The sequence below is a fragment of the Exophiala aquamarina genome (genome assembly GCF_000709125.1).
Source record: "Exophiala aquamarina CBS 119918 chromosome Unknown aczIA-supercont1.17, whole genome shotgun sequence".
Lineage (NCBI taxonomy): Eukaryota > Fungi > Ascomycota > Eurotiomycetes > Chaetothyriales > Herpotrichiellaceae > Exophiala > Exophiala aquamarina.
In genome coordinates, this window is record NW_013550571.1 from 262,762 (window position 1) to 282,656 (window position 19,895).

A 19,895-nucleotide genomic window follows, 5' to 3' on the forward strand; every position below is an offset into this window, starting at 1 on the left:
AGAATAAGAGTTAAGGTATATAAAGGTATAATATCTCTTCGTGGAGACCTAATATTACCTAATATATAGAGAGGTTCTAATAGGTTCTAAAATTACTTATACGTTAGACCGAGAGAATATAGATATATCGTTTAGCGAGGTTTAGGAGGATATAAAGTTATTATTTATATAAGAGTAAGACCGAGATAACGCGCTTCTATACACTTAGATCTAAGCTACTACTATAACGATGTCGAAAATGTAAAGGGTGTAACGTTATAGTGTATTGAGATTGAATCGGTATATATTCTCGCCTATCCTGTAGGTCGCATAAAGGGGCAGGGCTACGTTGCTAGGGGTTCTCTCTCTTCCAGGACCGTAGGATAAGAACCAATCGACACTAAAACGAACACTATAGTGGCCACAACCAGAATGATACTCTTTACTCACCTATGTCAGCGAGGGGACAGTAACGCCGTAGATCTCTATAGTCTTGAGCCCGCCAAGGGACTATACTTTCAAGACTTCTCGCAATAGACGTGCATAAAGCTGTAATGGCCTTATCCGTGAAGGTCACTACCACTGAAATTTAGGCTGTATAGTTATACAGCCGAACTCGTAGAAGGAAAATACTCTCAATTCTGCAAACTATGCTCTCATGACTGCTGCTTGATACTCAACGTACGCTCTCTTGCGTAGCGTTGCTTGTCCTCCCTTTTTTTTTTCCCTTCTTGCCTAGATTCTCTGCTTTTCTCCTTACTTGCTTGTTCTCCCATGCCAAGGCCCATTCTCTCTTCCTTTTATGACTAAGCGCCTCGAGCCCCAATACAATAGATGAATATCTTGAGTAAAGGGATTCACTGGAAGATCAAGGACGAAAAAGATCAAGGATAGATATCTTTAGTCAAAGTTCGGTGGAACAACCCCTTCTACATCCTATGTCACCAAGGGTTGTCTCTGAGCACTTTGTTGTTGTCATCGATATTTACTGCCCTTCCAACCCCCCGACAGTTATTGCCTCACACCACATGTCCGAAAAAAGGGGAAAAAAGGGGGAAAGCCCGAAAAGAAATACAGTACATACCTGAAGTGTAATTTGAACACAAGACTGTAAATGTTCTCATCGCATCTAACGAAGATGTGATCAGAACAAGCCTAGGAGCCGAAGCCCATGTATCCAGAATCCAACCAATAGCCACATGTTCGGTAAGAGTGATCCGTAAACGGTTTATTGTTGGGAGGAATTCTGCACCCCCAAAATATATGGTTGTGAGAGGATATGTGACTAGGGGCCTATAATGAATCTGCAGGCCTTTAACACCCGCCCATTTTGATGGTGGCCCTGGAGATGAGATTGATGTCACTGATGATATTGCAATACACCTCAGTCTGGGGCAGGCCTATTCCCTTGGAAGCTCTTTGCAATACGGATTTATGCTACAATTATTTCCTATAGCACTACACCCTTCTCGACCAAGGCGGGCTCGAAGTCTTTCAAAAAACCCCATCTCGCCTTCTCCCTCCAGCCCTTCTTCTTCCAATCACTGAGGTCTCCTTCCGGGAACCAGGTCATCCCAACCTCTTCCAGAAACAGACTCGCATCGTGCGCTATTACGACAAATACATTCACATCTGCATCGAACAGCGTCATATCTTGGATCGTTTGGCTCGCCAGTTTCGAATCGTATGCTACACCCTCGGAAACCCGATACAGGGGCTCGGTCGCATATTTTTCCGGTGTTCCGTGTATGGAAGCGAACATCTCACCAGGACAGAAGGACACATGCCGCTGCTTGTACGTCATCAGGGGCGAAGGGCTGATTTGCCTTGGCAATGGTAGATATTCTGTCGGTCGATACTGAGCGCTGTGGTGTGCCGCGTCGCCTCCCATAAAGACAAAAGTGCTCGGCTCTGTGGACACGCGAGCAAGACCACAGAGATGGCCAAGCGTGTGTCCTGGAGCATCCAGCAGGTAGAAGCTTCCATCGCTAAAGAAGTCGAAGGCTTTGAATCCACTAATGCCGATGAATCGCTCAAAGCTGATCTGCCTCACCTCACGGCCCAGGAAGTCCGTTTCGAGTATCATACCATCAGGGTTACTTGGGTACGACTGAGCAGGAATGAAAGCGTCTTTGAACCCGGGCCCAACAATCAGAGATGTCGAGGCTGGGAACTTTGATGGGTCCCCGGTGTGGTCGTAATGCCAGTGGCTCCAGATAACGCTGTTGATCGCACCCGCCTGAACATCGATCCCGTTCTCAGTCAAGGTCTCCACGACGTCCTTCCTGACTTCAACATTCCAGCCTGGAGAGGTGATGATATTGAGAACTGCAGGTGAAAGATTCTTCCAGTCTTTGCGGCAGCCCAAGTCAAAGAGTAAGCGAGTGTTTGTGGGTGCGTGATGAATGAGGAATGATATCGAGGGCCCCAGAAGACTCGTATGCCCTGGTTGTTCAGGACCCATGAACGTGGCCATCGGGACCGTCAAGGAAGTTGTGCTTCGTTGGACCATATCAGCAAATTGCCTGATTGTCAAGTTTGAAGTTAGAGAAACGGAAATCAAGCTTACGTGTCGATAATCTGAACATTGACGGTCGACGATGATTCTGGGATTCCTAAAGAGGGGCTAGGCTTTGGAGGCACCAGGTATTCTTCCTGACCTAATATTGTCATGGTATCGGTTTTGAAAATTGGGCGGTTAAAGCTGTGCTTCACTTGTTGGCAAGTTTAGGAATTGACAGACTTTCGGCGCATTTTATATACCTGTCGGAGTCTGGGACTACATTTCCAGCAGGAAGCCTTACTGACGACACTTTGAGCTACGATCCAATCAAGATCGGCCACAACGCGGACCCATGCTACCTTTTTGCCCCGTATCAACCCCTGGCCTGGTTGATCTGAAATTGTTCGCCGGGTGCGCCTCTACCTTCCTTGTTTTTGGTGACCCCGAACGCTTGTCTTCGTTCAATGCGTGGCTTAGTCAGAATAAAAGGCTGAGTCCAAAAGGGGCAGGCCGCGGGCCGCGGAAGGTTACCAAATGCAGGAACGCCAGCCCTTCAGCCCTACAGGTTGTTGGCTCATCTAAGCGCTGGGCAGGGCTGAACGCCACGAGATGGCTTCTGAACAGTCTAATGGATTGATACCTGGCAAATTCGCGCTGGATACAAGGCTCTTCATCACAAGTTGCATGAATTCAGACCATTCTATCGCTGATGATGTCGAGTTATCCCTAGCTAAAGCCTTTTACCAACCGCAATCTGATAAAGGCTCATGAAGTTCAATCGTTTTTTGATTGCTGATGGATGTCTGAATTAATCCGAGGACACCCCTGGGGCACGTTACAGTACTGCACCTGATACAATTCAATATGAAAGCTCAACGCTCGCGCTGCTTCTTCAAATCTCAGCAGGCTCCGTTCTCTAGTCTTGCACCCACCTGTGCCTTGCAATCACTTCCTGAACAGGACCGGCTCTAGGGTCGCCGTACAAAGAGACTTCCCCGAGAGCAAGAGGATTGTTGCAGGAAGGACAAAGCTTATACCCTTTGTAAAGAATAAAGCGATGCTCAGTCGACAGTGAGCAGTTTGGGTGCCCATAGAACTGCCTCTTCACTTTCTAAGTTTGGTCACTCGGACATGTCAGAGGAGAGTTGACCCGGACGGGAGATTCAAACACAAACACATCTGCAGTTGTGAAGTGCCTCATGCCCTGTAATTGCTTTAGCCGTCGTGATAGTCAATCACATGGCGTCCTTGAAGTCACAGAGTTCTCCAGTCATCTATCACTTCCAACTTCAATTATTCCTTTAAAGCTGCGTCTCAGGAACCAGAAACCCATCCATTTCACTCGATCCTCAATTCTCTTCAAAAAACAAACAGCTCTTAAACAAGTGATCCTTGCACCTCAATCACCATGGCTGCCCTCAAATTGATCCTCCTAACCTTCCTCATGGCGTTCACCGTCTCCGCAGGCATCTCATGCACCGAAGCTAGATACGGCATACCTGCCTGCTGCTGGCCAACTAGTCGTGAAGACCAGAACACCTGGCACTGTAAGCTCTCCCCGCGCATTCTTCCTTTTCATTTGGCAGGTCTCTGACCAGTTACTTGCACGAGTTATATAGGTGAACAGGATAAGAAATGCGAAAAATACTCTACTAGGTGGATGTTCTGCTGCAATGCCAAGGAAGGCGACATTGTCCTCAAGCCAAAGAACCGCCATCGTATGCCCATCGTCTTTGCCGTATTGTGACAGGCACTAACCCCATGTTACAGCACCAATCCTCTGCCGTGGTATCACTTCCTAGTGTTCCGCTCTCAGCAGATCAGGATCCACTTTTAGCAAGATGGCGAGATATGTGGAAGCGAATGGCAGGGTCTGTCATCAAGTGGGAGTCGTGACAGACGGGTACCTGACAACAAATAACTTGGACTGAGGGAACTTATTGAAAAAATGCAATGAGGATGAATAACGAGAGGAACTCACATGAGCCTTTTCAATACCGTTGCGAACCAGTTCCTGTACACAATTCATCTCCTCGCAGCATTGCTGGGCCTCACGGGCAACTAGCATAGATCAAGGTTCACGAGTATAGAATTCATCAGATGATCAACAACCAGCATGCCCCCCTTGAAAGCTTGTCTCAGGAAATCCACAGCATCAAAGTAGACCACTGTAGTATAGAATAACTAGATTGATCACAGAGAGTGTAACAGAACCCTTCACGGATTCGGTGTCGCCCAGAATTCTGCATCGAAGTTAAATGCGGCATCTGGAGAGTTGAGGAAATCAAATTGCTCCAAAAACATTGTGTCAGTGGGGCTCACCCAAGTTTGGTTGGGATTGGTCGTCATTGTTGGTGCTCCACCAGCCGAGCGTAGTGTTATGGAGATGTTGTCTTTATTTCGTGAACATCCAAACCGGTCCAATAACCTTCGCATGCTCCGGGCTATGCTGGTCAGTAGATGGTGAGAATGCATCGTCTCCGTGATTCCTTCCAAGCAGACGACAAGCCTGTCCAGCGTTTCAACGATACCGGCCTTGTCTATCCACACGTTGACAGGGTCTTTGATCGTGACTCTGAGTAAGAACACGAACGCAAACGCCATCATTGTATCAAAGTAGGCCGGGAGCCCATGAAAATATGATTGAATTTCCTCGTCTGAGATGATGGCTTCGAGGATCGACGTAGCAGCGTGAACCGCAACTTCTGCGAACTCTTTGAGTTCTGGACCTAATTGCAGGGGCTCGCCTTCCGCCGCTGGTGCCTTTCTGAATACATGCGAGCACAGATATAGCTTGGCAAAGTGATAATGCAGACCAGCTCCCTTCCGCGGATAGTTGCCTACGTGTTCATTGAAAATGAATCTTTCAGGCCAATCTGCTCTCCAAGTATCCAGGTCAATACTCAGGCGTCGAAGTTGCGGGATCAGCTGGTCAGAAAGATGAGCTTCAGGATCGAGGCCAAATTGATCAAAGACGCGAGTGCTGATGTTCCAGATCTCAACTTGGCTGATGAGCCTCACGTCGTCTTCTGTTGCGAACCTAGACTTGAGGAAGTCTGTAGGAGGTGTGATCGAGCTGAAGTCTCTCGTCAATGGCGGTCTGCCGTATGCAATGGAGAAATGGTGGTCACAAATATAAACGAGATAGTACAATCTCGTCCGTAGATAGCACGCTCTTTTAGAGTGAGGTGCTTTGGGTATGCACCGGTGAAGGTTCAGCTCACCAGCCATTCGAGCAGCTGCATTCATTAGTTCAGTAGGGGTAGCTTGTCTGTCCCAAGGTATACGGCTTACCTGATCCCAGTAGGTTCCATGAAATATCACTGAGCCAGAAGGCTCCGATACATAGGGCACGAACGTCATCATGGCTATTCATCTTAGAAAACAGCCGAGCGCTGACCAACTGCACAAAGTGTTGATAGCATGCATGGTAGTAAACTGAGGGCTTGTGAAGTGCTCCGACCACACAGATTGCAGCAGTCAGAAGTGGAGAACTTTGACGCACGCTTGATAGCGAATGATGGTCAATGAGGATCCTATACAGGAAATGGTCGAGACGCCCACAGTAAATACTGAAAAATTCCTCGGCGTCAGCAAGAGAGATGACTCCGTGATCGACCAAATCCTGGCCATCTCTCCTGTTGATCCGTGCAGCTGGTGAGACGCCTGCCACTTCTGATACAACTGATGCTGGAATAACTCCGGGTCCTCGATTGAGATCCATTACCACTTCCCAACAATGTTCATGTTGATGAGGAGTAGGGTCTGGACCCTTGGGTGCTTCTCCAACTCTGTGGTTCTGCATTGCCCTTTCATGGACAGTGATGGATGATGGTACTCGTCTGACAGGGCTTGTAGGCCTTTGACTTAGCGTCTGGATAGCATCTTCCAACGAACGCAGTTTTTCCTCGACAGTAGACTTCCAGCTGACCTCATTAGCATCTTTCGTCACGAATCCCGGGATCAAAGAACTCACGTGACGTCGCTTTCGAGTAGCATCTGTAGACTTCGATTAACAACACAAGATAGATTCCGCTTCTGGCATCGAGTGCAGGGTGCTTTTCCCTCAGACATGTGGCACTTGATCTTCAGCTTTCGACAGGCGACACATGCCGTTATCTTCCGGCTTATGTCGATTGGCTTGCGATCGCCAAACGATTCTCGCAGAGCCTGGGCCGCCGAAGAGCTTGGCTCCATTGTGCTTCATCGATTCATAATGTTGTTGAAGCCATCCAGAGGATCAACGATGTTGATAGTAAAGGCCACAAGGGCAGCAATGGCTCCCTACCAATCATTGAGATTTGCAGTGGGCATCTAAAGCGGAACTGTTCGGTGCCAATCCCGAAGACCACTTTACGCGTGACGCGAACTGGGCGCGACGCGTCCCCCCCCTCTTTTTCGAGATTTCCCCTTTCACTGACCAACTCAACATTGAGAACCAACACACTCCAAACCAGGTGCCGACAACTGATCATAATGTCTTCTACACCATCTTCTCGTCGAAGAGGGCACTCGTCACGGAAGTCTCAATCTTCGACTCCTACGCAACAGCCGCAAACAACCCCAAGAAGCACACGTCAAGCGCCTCATGGCAGCGCTGTGCCATCTTCCTCCCCTTTATTCTTTCAATCATCACCTGTGCGACAGCCGCCAGCACCTCCTTCACAACTGGCAAATGATGGCATGATTATTAGCTCTCCTCCGAGAAATTCCTCTGATGCTGGTGATCGTGAAGGAACACCTCGAGCAGCGATACGCCCCATTGATGGTATGATATTTTCTAAAACACATGGGACACTCTCTAATTTGGCATAGAATCATCGCCAGTCCGATATGACCCCAGCTCGAGCCCAATTCGAAATGTCAATCGCATCGAATCCGATATTCCAAGCAGCAGTAGCGGGCTTTTCGTGCGTCAAGATGGGCCAAATCGCCTGGATTCGAGAAGAGGTGATATCCACTCAGATACTTTTGATGGACCATCCGCGCGACGTCGACGAATTTTAGTTGGAGAAAATGGCATGCCGGTGCGAGAAGACGAGGATCCCGCATCTGAAGCCACCTTTACCAACCTCCATCCTGACACCTCTGAAGCCAACGCACTTGGCGGGAATTCTTCGAGAGTCATATGGGGATCTAATATCTCCATAATCGATTCAACTGCCGCTTTCAAGAGCTTTCTCCACGGATATACCAAGAAATATCGCATGTGGGCCGACGGATACACGGAGGAGGAGACTCAGAATCTCGAAGTCGCTCAAGAACGAGAATATGTGGACATGATGCTTAGCATGCTTCATACTGGAATTGAGCAGCTGAACCTTGATGCGCGGAATCTCAAGGCCTACCCTGCTACGAACAAACTGTGGCATCAAATGCAGGCTTATCCTCAAGAAATCGTCCCCTTGATGGATCAGACACTTCGCACTGTAATGATTGAACTCGCTCAGACTCAAATGCGCGAACAACAGCGAACACACGTGGCAACCGCTTCACGCGCCAGGGATGCAAGCTCCGGGCCGCTTTTGCCTCAATCTGAATTAAGTAGCGCCTTGACTCCAGGTGCGACCGCGGGCAACGTTACAGACGACAGGACAGACCTCATCACTCAAGCTCAAGAACACCGTTGGAAAGTCACGATCTTCGGGCTAGATCAAGCCATAAACATGCGAGACCTGGATCCCGCTGACCTTGATAGGCTTGTGTGCATCAAAGGTCTTGTCATAAGAACCACTCCAGTAATTCCCGATATGAAGGAGGCTTTCTTCAAATGTACTGTTTGCAACCAAAGCTTGCTGGTTGCGATCGATCGAGGCAAAATCGCAGAGCCGACAGAATGTCCCCGGCAAGCTTGCAAATCGAGGGACAGCATGGAAATCATTCACAATCGTTGCATTTTCGCAGATAAACAAGTCATAAAGCTACAAGAAACACCCGACTCTGTCCCAGATGGACAGACGCCTCATAGCGTGTCCTTGTGCTGCTATGACGAAATTGTGGACATTTGTAAAGCTGGTGACAGGATTGAGGTGACTGGCATCTTCAGAAGCAATGCTGTTCGAGTCAATCCACGTCAGCGTACCATTAAAGCGCTTTTCAAAACTTACATCGACGTTTTGCATATCCAAAAAGTAGACAAGCGAAAAGTTGGCATCGACACCTCGACTGTTGAGCAAGAACTAGCTGAACAAGTTGCAAGCGCTCCAGAGCAGGTGAGAAAATATACAGCAGAAGAAGAAGCGAAGATCAAAGACACAGCTGCTCGTGAGGACATCTACGACCTCCTTTCAAGAAGTCTCGCTCCTAGCATCCACGAGCTCGATGATGTGAAGAAGGGTATCCTTCTGCAACTGTTTGGAGGCACAAACAAATCGTTTGAGAAGGGTGGAAGTCCTAAATACAGAGGAGATATCAATGTCTTACTCTGCGGCGATCCTTCTACCGCCAAATCACAGCTTTTGCAGTATGTGCACAAGATCGCACCGAGAGGTGTATACACTTCTGGGAAAGGGTCGTCTGCTGTTGGTCTTACAGCGTATGTGACTCGTGATCCTGAGTCCAAGCAGCTTGTCCTTGAATCTGGAGCCCTCGTCCTTTCTGATGGAGGAGTCTGTTGTATCGACGAGTTTGACAAGATGAATGAGTCGACTCGGTCGGTCCTTCACGAAGTCATGGAACAGCAGACCGTCTCAATTGCGAAAGCGGGTATCATCACCACCCTCAACGCCAGAACAAGTCTTCTCGCCTCCGCAAATCCCATTGGAAGCAAGTACAATCCGAATCTACCCATTCCACAGAACATCGACCTACCACCCACTCTTCTGTCGCGATTTGACCTTGTCTATCTTGTGCTGGACAACATTGACGAAGTTAACGATCGAAGACTCGCAAAGCATCTAGTTGGCATGTATCTCGAAGACACTCCAGAAAATGCAACAAGAGAGGAAGTCCTTGTAAGTCCTCCATTCCATGCCCTTTACCGCCTCGACTAACCAATCTGCTCGTACAGCCAGTTGAATTCCTGACATCTTACATCTCATACGCACGCACCAATATTCATCCTGCGCTCACACCTCCAGCCGCAAAAGCACTCACCACAGCCTATGTCCAAATGCGCTCTCTTGGGAACTCAATTCAAGCTTCCGACCGCCGCATCACAGCAACAACTCGTCAACTCGAGTCAATGATCCGCCTGAGTGAAGCACACGCAAAGATGCGCCTCTCGGCCACGGTCGACGAGTCCGATGTCGACGAGGCCGTCCGCTTGATCAAATCAGCCATCAAAGCCTCTGCCACTGACGCGAGAACCGGGCTCATTGACATGGGCTTACTCTCCGAGGGTGGCAGCGCAGCAGACCGTCGCCGCAAAGAAGACCTCAAGCGCGCCGTGCTCGCCGCCATCGATGAGGATGCTGCTGTCAGATCTGGCAATGCCGTCAGATACGCAGACCTGTACCGCCGCGTCGCCGATGGAAGCTCTCTGGAGATCGAGGGCGCCGAGTTCCAAGATGCTCTTAGAGCTCTTGAGCAGGAAGGTAAAGTCCAGGTTGTGGGCGATGGTGCTAGACGCAATGTCAGACGGATCACTGGTATTTGAGCTGCGCCGGAGTATTCCCATGCATGATTGGGTGGGATTTCGGATACTTTGGATGGATGGGTATAGGAGGGACAGCGCAACAGGCTTCTGCCACGAGCCTTGTCCTGTCCATTGAACGGAACATCGATGTACACCACAACCTCCGTGCGTGCGCATTGGACCGGACTGGAATTATGTATGCGAGATGAAATGAAGAGAGATGAGCTAAGATCAAACAAAGCAATACGGAATTGCTGTTGGGCTTGGTGACGATTATTGAACGATGTTTTCTGTCGCATGGGAGGTTCAACTTATCATTCACTGTCAGGATACTGTAAATGCAACCAGAATAATGAGCAGGTCATGCATCACCATGTTTTGATGTCCACTTTCTTTTCGACCATTGCGGTCATCCTCCCATCCATCCTCGGGATTTATATATAACTAGGTGCTTTGCTTCCTGAAGAATATACCTACACCGACCGTGACTAGCGCAAAGGTGAAATTCCCAATGATTGCCTTGAAAACTGATCAACAATACCAGACTCCTCCTGGCAGCGATGATACCATGCCACCCCCTTTTCGTTGTGATGTTGTGCAAGGGCAAACCCTAATTCTCTCCCGATGGGCTGAAAAAAGAAATACGCCGGTAGAATGGGATCAAAACGAATGCGAGCTAAATAATGATATCCCGGATTGCATTCCTTCATCAGTCGTGGGGAAACCTCACAGAACCTTCCATGCTTCCGAACAGTAAAAGAACATCATCTCTAAGCCCGTATCTTGAAAGCATATTCTTTCCCTTGAGAAATAGACGTGATCCAAGAAGCTCACTTCGAGGACAAAACTCCCGCTAAATGAAACGATTGAAGGTAGTGGAAATAGGAGTGTCATGCAGTAAAATTGTAAACGCGAACTTCGCCATCTTCTCCGCCAGAGACCATTCGACTCTCACTCAGGGCAATGCAGGTAACTGGGCCAGCATGGCCTGTGAAAGTGCGTTCACACTTTCCAGTTCTGGGGTCCCAAATTTTGACCATTCTGTCTTCAGCCCCAGAGACGATGCGAAGGGTATCTGCAGCGACCGCCCAGACCCCTTCGACATGGCCGAAGAATTTCTTGATGCAGCGACCAGAATGCACATCCCATAGGCGAATGGTTGAGTCAAGTGCGGAAGTGATCATGTACCTTGGTGGTTGAGGGCGATGTGATTCATTGGCGAAAAGGTTGATGTGTCGTTCTCTGTTTGTCATGATCTTGAATCCTCCATAGGTGGACTCGGTAGTCGATTGACTATGAGGACTTTCTGGCTCCGAGCATTCGTCATCATCTTCAACCTGGCATTCTTCAACTTCGAATTCTGCTGGTAGTGGCAGAACAGTCTGCACCTGCCCGACATGCCCTTCGAAGGTGTGGATGCATTTCTTCCTGTCAAGGTCCCAGAGTTTGACGGTGCAATCGTCTGATGCGGTGAAAATCGTTCGAGATGAAGAGTCAATTTTGACGGAATTGATCCAATCAGTGTGGCCACGAAGGGTGAAAACCGATTTATCTCGGAAATTCCAAACCCGAGCGGTGTTGTCGACTGAACCAGAGACCAGAATGTCGGAGTCGAAATGGAGGGCAATGACCCCTTCACTATGGCCGTTGAATGTGGAGATACATTCGCCTGTCCTCCAATTCCATACTTTCAAGGATTTGTCGAGGCTTCCACTAATGAGTTTGTTCTCGTCAAATTGAAGGCAACGAATGCCCATGGTATGACCTCGTAGGGTTTTCAACTCTTCACCTGTTTCAATGTTCCATATCTTGATCGTTGCATCGTAAGATCCAGTGGCCAAGAAGTTATCGAATAGTTGTAGGGTCATTACGCCGTTAGAGTGCCCTTTCAGAATATCGATACTGCACCGACCATACTTCCAATTTGTGCCGACTTTGAACCTGTCCTTGTAGACATCCTTCCAGGGACGGGTTGCTCTGAGTTGTTCGCTATCTGATGTGCCGAACCGAGGTCTTCTGAGCACCATCGGAGAGGCTGCCTCGGTTTGAGGATCCTCAACGACAGTTGCCTCGCTAAGGCTATCGTTGTCGAGGGGTGCTGAAGACTGTCCCCTTTCTTGAGAGTCGGCTCCGGTATACGCAAACCCTTCTGCAGCAATACCAGCGGCACGAAGTTCAATCTGGCGTTTGGATGAGCGCAGCAATTTCCTCTCGAGTAGAGGGAGACCCCAACCACACTGTGTACATTTGCGATCGATATGTTGTTCACACATGCGGTGCCAAACCACGTCATCATCTGCCAATTGCCTCCACTTCCGTGAGACTTGAGCAGCCTTGCACAGAGAGGTGGTGTCCAGGAAACATAGTATCCGAAAAGAAACTTCAGACGGTAGAGCAGATAGGAAGTCAATGCGAATGAGCTCGCGAACGTTTGCCGAAAGGAAGGATAGCTGGGGAAAGCAACATTGTGCTAGGATGCCCTTCAGCATCAAGTTACGGTATTTAGAGGGCGCCGCAGAGAATAAGGACCAGACTTGGACAATGCCTTGCCTATCCTGTTGGTCGAGAGACTCGAGATCATGTTGCAGTTTCTCCATAGATGGTTCATCAACTTGTCTTCGACAGAGTTTATCAGGCCTGTGGCGATAGCAGAACTTTGAGTTGGTGTCTTTCCGGGCTTTGAATGATGGTTGAGGCGCATTGGATTGCCCTAGAGGGGCGTACTGGGCGGGGATATGTTTGGCGAGGAACGGTGCGACAGTCTCGCGAGCATGCTTCGCAGTGGAAGCGATAGTAAAGTCTTTAGCAGAATCGGTGATTGCATCGTGGTCGTGGTTGTCGTGGTAGTCGTCACGGGTTGGAGTGACTCGAAGCCTCTTCCTGGCCGCCTCATTCCACTCGTCATGTACGAGGGACTGCCTCCGGTGTTTCTCTGTCATTATTGGCAATAGTTCTGTAGACTTGACATGCTGTGTGAGTCTCTACGTTGCTTATCGACGTTGGTGGATGGCTTATTGTCGGCAGGAGTGAAGGGAAGAATGGTGGGAGAGACTGAGATCAGTAGACGGGTGCAGAGGTGACGGTCGAGGAGAAGCAGGCTGAGAGACCCAGGGACTGGATGACCCGAGAGATTTAATGAGACAGAATGGCGAGCAGATGGTGCAAGATGGCAAAGCGGGTTGGTAAGATGCAGTGGTCCCTGGTTGTGATCTTCGCTTTGCCTGCGCTGAGCACTGAGAGCGGAGAAAGTCAAAAGTGGATCGGAGCGGAGGAGTAATAAACCCGCTGAGGACCACAGGGATCTCAACTTAACGACACCAACCATGAGTTATCAAGGCTTAGGACATACACGGCTTTTGATCTGACCGTCAGCCTGGCCGTTTTTCCATGCTCAAGTGGTAGCACGGATTTGTCTGACAAAATAGGCTTCGTCATTCAGCCATTAGCGTCTCGGAAACTGCCATCGCTAGCGTCTCACGGGATTTCAGCAATCACTCACAATTGCGTGCTTCATGTCGAAGTTGCCATCATCTGTTGCACCGACCATTCACCAGCCCATGACAAAGCTGATTTTCATCCCCCCTAAAAATATCAGTCCCCGGTCCCTTGCAGGGTACCACATGGTCAGCCAACTGTAATATGATGTTTGACTGCCATCAGAGCCTCGACGTCCCCGCGTCTAAGCCAGTCGCCTACTATTGATCGTCTCTAGCACCGCCCTCGTTGCCTATTTCCTGTACCCCAGACGGGATCACACCGGGCCATCTCCGGTGAAGCCAACTCCTCGTCTGCTAGCAATCGTTCTGATTGCCTCTCTTAACTTTGCAGAGAGCACTGGCTCTTTGTACGAGCCGGATATCCTTTCATTGATTCAAAAACCATCCGAAAAATGCCTGCTTCCATCCTCTCCCTTTGTCCGGCGTTGTATCTGAAATAATACGTCGAACTTGTCAAGACTTGTTCAATCTCGCCCACGATGGCGCAATCTTCCCATCGAACTCTGCAAGCCTCAGGAGCCTCCTCCCTGTCTCAGTCCCTTGGGCAGGTTGCAACACGCCCTCCAGCAGCAGTCGAGACACTTGTCTCCTATCTAGTGGCTGCCAAAAGATCCTTGGCCAGCATTCCCCTTGTTCACAGGGCCACAACCATCCTGTCCGAAGCACGTGCCTCTGTCGAATCCACAACGGCCCTCCTTGCAAAGTCTGCCTATCTTCGACGTGCTTTGGCTGCGCAGCTAAAAATCCTGCGTGGTATTCAATTTGAGTTGGAAGCTGCTGCCCACACCACTCAGTCTGAGTTTCAAAATGTCATCAAAGAGCTGGACCATACCGATGCAAGACTTCTACAGTGCATAGACCTCTTAAAGCAAACTCAAATCGAGGAGGCTTTCAATGCTTATGCCGAGCTGGAAGTTGCATCCGGTGCGGCGAAGAAGACGTTGCATGACTTCGTCGACGACAAGGGTGTTGAGAACATCCAAGTGGCTATGAAAGTAGCCATTGACAATGTGCAAAACGCCCAGCACGAAATGAACCAGTCCATTCAGACTCTCGAGGAAGACTTGCAGTCTGTTAATGAAGTTCTCAACAACCGGGTGGAGACTTCTGGTACAGAGAGCGAACTGCAATTTCCTACCATCCCTAAGGTGCTATCATTACTTGAAAACAATGCCAGAGAGATGGCCCACGGGCTGGAAAGCTTGGCCACGCACTTTGACAACTGCGTCAGGGCTATCAAGCACACGGAAGGAGGTGGAGAAGCTATCGCCCAGACTATGAGTGCAGAAGGCTTGCCGGATGCAGTTGGTACGGATATACATGCACTTCAAGACCCAGCACAGCCTATGAGCGAGGAGGAGCTCATTGAACTACTTGAAGTGGTCGAAGGGGACGCTGCCGAAGTCGATGAGGTCGTCATGGAGCTTCAAGACCGCAACGCCGAGATGGAGACTCAACTGGAGAAGGTAAGCCAATGGCGAGAACGGCAAGAAACTGCCCACAACGATGTCGCGACAGCCTTCAGACTGGTCGAGAAGATTGGTGGACGTCTCTCTGGATACGTCGCGGAAGTAGCGCGGCATTCCATGCGATGGATTGAAGAGAGAGCCAAGATCGAAGACGGAATTGGTGGGATGGAAGAGCTATGTGACCATTATGCCAACTTCCTGCACGCCTACGACGGCCTGATTGTCGAAGTTGCCCGGCGTAAGACAGTCAAAAAGCAAATGGAACGGGTGATTGCCGAGGCTCACGAGAAGCTGGGGCAACTATACGATCAAGATCGAGCACAGCGTTTAGAGTTCAAGAATGACCAGGGAGAGTTTCTCCCAAGTGATATATGGCATGGTGTCAATGCCCTGCCTCCCAGGTATGTGATTTCAAAATCCGATGACGACATTGCTGCTGGAGGAGCAATCAGCGTACCAGATCTGCCGAGGAAGACTGTAGAAGATGCACTGAAACGCCTCAAGGCTGGTGGACGAGGATTACTCTAGCTAGAGCGTTGGAGATGAATGATGATCTGGGTTGATGAAGCCTACTCTGAGAGGATCGTCAGCCAAATCTCCCGCATTTCCAAGAGACCGTAGCATGAATTTTGACGAATAACGGTGATGAAATTTCTAGAAAGGGACGGGATGTCTTCTTCAGGGCTCTCTTTGTATATCATAGCTTCTTTCTATCCCACAGAATGCAATGTGGGATGTGCAAAGCACTCATGGTCAGGGGCTGCGATGAATATGAGAGGTTGTCTCCCGAGCACAGGAACAACCATCAAACCATCATTCACGCGCAGTGCCGCTGCCATAATTATCATATCAAGTGTTGTGTGATGGTGTCTTCATTATTCCTTTCCCTCGAACTGTATTGATGATGCTGAGACCTTGAGAGATGTGACTTACCTGTTTAAAGGAGCCAAACAAAACTTGGCGGACTCGGACTATGTCTGACGAATGGCGCACAGGGTCAACTAGACTAGGACACTTGTCATAGTGCTTCACTCATCCCCCTTCACTGTCGAACTTTTTACCGTGGTTTGTCTCACATTGGTGTGGTGGCTCAGGACCTCACTTGATTTCATGGCAGTGGGGCACCTCCACTGCGAGGCATGCGCACAAGAACCATCGACGAGAAGAAAGAGAAAGCTCAATAGCCACAGGGTTGCCACCTAATGCTCAAAGACATGATGATGCTGGACTTGGACTTGGATTCCAAGTGATGGAATATAGCCGCCCTCTCGTTCTTTCTTCAACTCTTGCCCTTGCTATTTCAATGCTTATGCCTCGCGCTTTGAGAGACCAACTTCTTCTTGACCGCTTTTGGCATCTTGCTGGCACGCTTCTCCCGCTTCTCCTCCTTGACTTTCTTCTTGTGCTCGCGCTTGCTGTCCTTGTCTTGGAAGCGCTTGCCGCGCGGGGGCCCATCGTCTTCCGAAAAGGAGGCGTCAGAGTCACCGTCGGAGTTCGAGTGCGCACTGCCCCCCTCGTGCGACGCGGAGTCAGATGTCTGTGCGTGGCCCGGGCCTAAGGAGACGCCACCTTCAGCTTGGCCTTCGTCTGAAAATGCTGTCGAGGGTGCGTTCTCGGTGTGCGTGGGGCGGAATGTGAGTGTGGATGTGTTATTTGATGGGTCTTCGGCCGCTGCATGCTTGAGGAGTTCCTCTTTTGAGGGGGCGAGTAGATCCTTGTAGACGAGTGTCTCGCGGCCCGATGTCTTGATTTGGCTCGCGTCTCGTTCTGCATCGTAGACCTCATCCAGCGTCTGGGGAATATATTGCTTGCGGAACACCTCGTTTTCAACTTCGTCCTCCTCCTCTTGACCGGTCCGTTCGGCCATGATCTTGTCAATTCCTGCTCTTAAGGAATCAAACTCGAGACTAGCACTACTAGACGTCAAATTCGTAATGAATCCGAATGCTTGTTTGTCGGACAAGACGGACACGCTTTGGCGCCTGAAGAAATCGGACATGTTCTTGATGTCCATGCGCAGAAAATCGAGACTGCGAGGGTGATCGCCCTCCACGCTTTGGCTCACGTCGATGATATAGGGCCGGTGATTGTGGTACAGAATGTTGTATTCGCTCAGATCAGCGTGGACGAGTTTGCACTGTTGTAGCATGATGCGCATATATGCGAGAATATCGATGTAAACGGCCCGCCATCGTGCCAGCGGATCTTCTTCGACGAACTCCACGTCCTTTAATCGAGGGGCTGCCTTACCCTTGGAGTCACCGATGAAGCTCATCCCAAGAACATGTCGTCGAAGATAGAGCGGCTCCGGGCACGGGATCCCGCTAGCATGTATTCGTTTCAGATTTCGCATTTCCTTTTCTGCCCACAGTTTCACCATCGCCCTGTTGTCACCTTTATTGAATCCCTTGCGGAACCGAAATTCACCCGTCACGTATTTCTCACGGTCTTTGAAGATGAGAATGCTAGTCTTGTATACTTTTATAGCGACATGCATGTCCGGCAGTGTATCATCCTCAGATGCTAATAAGCCGTGATAGACATTCGCTTCCTTTCCGGTGGAGATAGTTCCGTTGATTTCTGTCACGATGCCAGAGTTGATCATTTGGAAGAGAATCCGTCGGGTCTTTGGGTCGAGCACTTGTTCCGTGGTAGCCCGGTCGCTCTTGTCGCGCTGCCGTGACCCTCCTGGAAGTGATTCAGGGCCTTCAATCCTGAGCTTCTTCGTATCGTAACCGAGTTCGCCCATTTTCGGTTTCGGCGGTTTTTGTGGATTCGATTTTGGATGCTGCCAGGAGGGTACACTTGAGTCTACCGCAACCTCATTGAGTCGTCTCTGTCTATTATAGGATTTGGTCAGGTCCGCGGGATTTGATGAGCCAAGTTGTTCGGGGTCGTCGAGTGTTTCATCAGCGTCGTAATCTTCATAATATCCATCCTCGTCTTCATCGGAGTATTCGTCGTCTTCCTGTATGAAATTTCCAGGCGCCAATCTTCGCTGCAGATTTGCTGAACCAGTATCCGTATAACCCTGGTTGGCAACGAATGTGTGTGTTGGCAAAATCCCGTCTGCAATGCCTCTCGCAGCGCCATCTTCTGGCTGGTTGTCTGCAGGCATTTTTCAACTGTTAAATCCGCTCAAGGAAGTTGGAAAAGAAGGGTAATTCCTAGGTCTGTAGTTGATAAAGTTGTATTGCCACTGAACCTTGAATTCCTTTTTGTAGAGGATTGTGTTGGTGGCTCACTGACTGAGACTTCAGTGCATGGATTTTTGTGTCACTTGATGCCAAGGCCACCAAGGCAACTTTAAATCCTCCATATTCAATTCTGGAATTGGAGACTCGTCCACAAATCCTTCTGATGTCCCAACCGGTCTCGTTTACTATGAGTACGTTCAGAGCACGACCGAAGCAATCCAAAATCATATGGCACGGCTACAAAGTTCGCCCTGTTGCGAGAAAGGCGCTGAACTCTTGGTAACGGTTCGTTTTGCGGGAAGGAGCATGATGTAATTGGATCATGTGAAATGCAAGGCTCCGTCCAGGGGCCGCTTTCAAAGACGTCAACAACTAATCCCAATCGTCATCATATCCTACATCGTTTGAATTGCTTGAAGTGTAGATGGGGTTTATCGGCTATATATTGAGTAGTTGCTTTCCTCTCTCAGACGACGACACTTCACGATCACTATCAGCCCTTTTGACAATTGTTCCCTTCCCCCTTCCGACATCATGTCACTTTTATCAACATTCACGAGATGCGCTGCGGCGAATAGCAGATTATGTCTGGTACAAGGTCGAAGAGCCTTCCGTGTCGAGTCTAATTTCAGAACGGCAGCAACTTCGAATTCTGAGAACAGCTTCATCACTCGGAAGGAGATTGCAGGGAAGGGCGAATCTGTGCAAGGTGGCCCAACCTCACAAGTTCAAGGTCACACTGGCAGATTCGATTCTTCTACCATCTCACGGATTCATGCCGCCGAGAAAGAGATCACTGGCTTGGATCAGGCAATACGTGGAGGTCCAACCGCCCAGGCTCAGAAACATGCAAACGAGCCCATCGGCAGTGACAATCTCCATGATATCACCGAGGGTGAGAAGAAAGTCACAGGTGGCGAGAGAGTAAAGAGTGGACCGACTGCAACTGCTCAGAGCGAGTTGGGAAAGAGTCGGTCATGAGCCACTTGTACAAAGTATCAGGCCGTTCTAATGGTACAAATCATGGTCCTCCATACACAAGAAGATGTTGATTGTGTTGTGATCTTCAAAGGCCAACTTGATCTGGCCACGTCCTTGGCACTGTAACCATGTCCTACACATCATGGCGCCGCTTTAGAGGCGGCTTGGCAAGAAATACAGAACATCAGACTGAGGGAAAACCTCCTGGTATCTCCCACCTTTTTGCCAACTAAGAATGGTGGTGTGTCTGGTAACAGTCACAATTAAACGGAATATAAATTGGCTCGCATCATGTACAAATCGTTCTCGTTCGACGATCATGGTCTTTATCAAAGACGAGATGCCCAGGAACGGATGAGGACCGGCTGTTTCTCTTTATTACAGACTTGGATTTTCTCGCCGCCTCCTACCACCAAAGAACGGGTAAAGAGTTTGTGAACCCCGCAGAATAGCCAAGATGAGGACCTCAGTTGTCTACCTACCTAAGGCAGGTATGGTTGCCCAGCCTTGTCGTCTCTCCTTGGAACATCAAATCCGAGTACGAAGGCGTGCGGTTGCGGAACGATAATTGCCCCGCGCACCGCTTTTAAACTCTTCCAGGTAGGAACAAATGCGCCTTTGTGGTAACATGTCTTGAACGCAGATGTGAATTCAATGGATGTCTTCACACTATCCAGCACACTCATTAATCAG

General features: G+C 49.3%; 7 protein-coding genes across 7 annotated transcripts; 3 read left to right on the plus strand and 4 right to left on the minus strand.

Annotated features, from left to right (window-relative positions):
* Positions 1–1,429: 1,429 nt before the first annotated feature.
* A1O9_11363 (uncharacterized protein) lies at positions 1,430–2,652 on the minus strand (the record flags this gene model as incomplete). The annotated part of the gene is made up of 2 exons (XM_013399657.1): positions 1,430–2,504; positions 2,549–2,652. 2 exons carry the CDS (start codon positions 2,650–2,652, stop codon positions 1,430–1,432), a joined length of 1,179 nt encoding a protein of 392 aa, XP_013255111.1.
* Positions 2,653–4,699: 2,047 nt separating this feature from the next.
* Positions 4,700–6,206, minus strand: A1O9_11364 (uncharacterized protein; the record flags this gene model as incomplete). The annotated part of the gene is made up of 2 exons (XM_013399658.1): positions 4,700–5,721; positions 5,777–6,206. 2 exons carry the CDS (start codon positions 6,204–6,206, stop codon positions 4,700–4,702), a joined length of 1,452 nt encoding a protein of 483 aa, XP_013255112.1.
* A 752-nt stretch (positions 6,207–6,958) lies between these two features.
* Positions 6,959–10,079, plus strand: A1O9_11365 (minichromosome maintenance protein 4 (cell division control protein 54); the record flags this gene model as incomplete). Its single annotated transcript, XM_013399659.1, has 3 exons — positions 6,959–7,250; positions 7,298–9,435; positions 9,492–10,079. The coding sequence occupies 3 exons, from the start codon at positions 6,959–6,961 to the stop codon at positions 10,077–10,079; spliced, it is 3,018 nt and encodes a 1,005-aa protein (XP_013255113.1).
* An 869-nt stretch (positions 10,080–10,948) lies between these two features.
* On the minus strand, positions 10,949–12,997 carry A1O9_11366 (F-box and WD-40 domain-containing protein MET30; the record flags this gene model as incomplete). Its single annotated transcript, XM_013399660.1, has 1 exon — positions 10,949–12,997. One exon carries the CDS (start codon positions 12,995–12,997, stop codon positions 10,949–10,951), a length of 2,049 nt encoding a protein of 682 aa, XP_013255114.1.
* A 1,037-nt stretch (positions 12,998–14,034) lies between these two features.
* Positions 14,035–15,552, plus strand: A1O9_11367 (uncharacterized protein; the record flags this gene model as incomplete). Its single annotated transcript, XM_013399661.1, has 1 exon — positions 14,035–15,552. The coding sequence occupies one exon, from the start codon at positions 14,035–14,037 to the stop codon at positions 15,550–15,552; it is 1,518 nt and encodes a 505-aa protein (XP_013255115.1).
* A 772-nt stretch (positions 15,553–16,324) lies between these two features.
* A1O9_11368 (Atypical/RIO/RIO1 protein kinase) lies at positions 16,325–18,142 on the minus strand (the record flags this gene model as incomplete). Its single annotated transcript, XM_013399662.1, has 1 exon — positions 16,325–18,142. One exon carries the CDS (start codon positions 18,140–18,142, stop codon positions 16,325–16,327), a length of 1,818 nt encoding a protein of 605 aa, XP_013255116.1.
* Positions 18,143–18,755: 613 nt separating this feature from the next.
* A1O9_11369 (uncharacterized protein) lies at positions 18,756–19,328 on the plus strand (the record flags this gene model as incomplete). The annotated part of the gene is made up of 2 exons (XM_013399663.1): positions 18,756–19,191; positions 19,264–19,328. The coding sequence occupies 2 exons, from the start codon at positions 18,756–18,758 to the stop codon at positions 19,326–19,328; spliced, it is 501 nt and encodes a 166-aa protein (XP_013255117.1).
* Between the last annotated feature and the right edge of the window lie 567 nt (positions 19,329–19,895).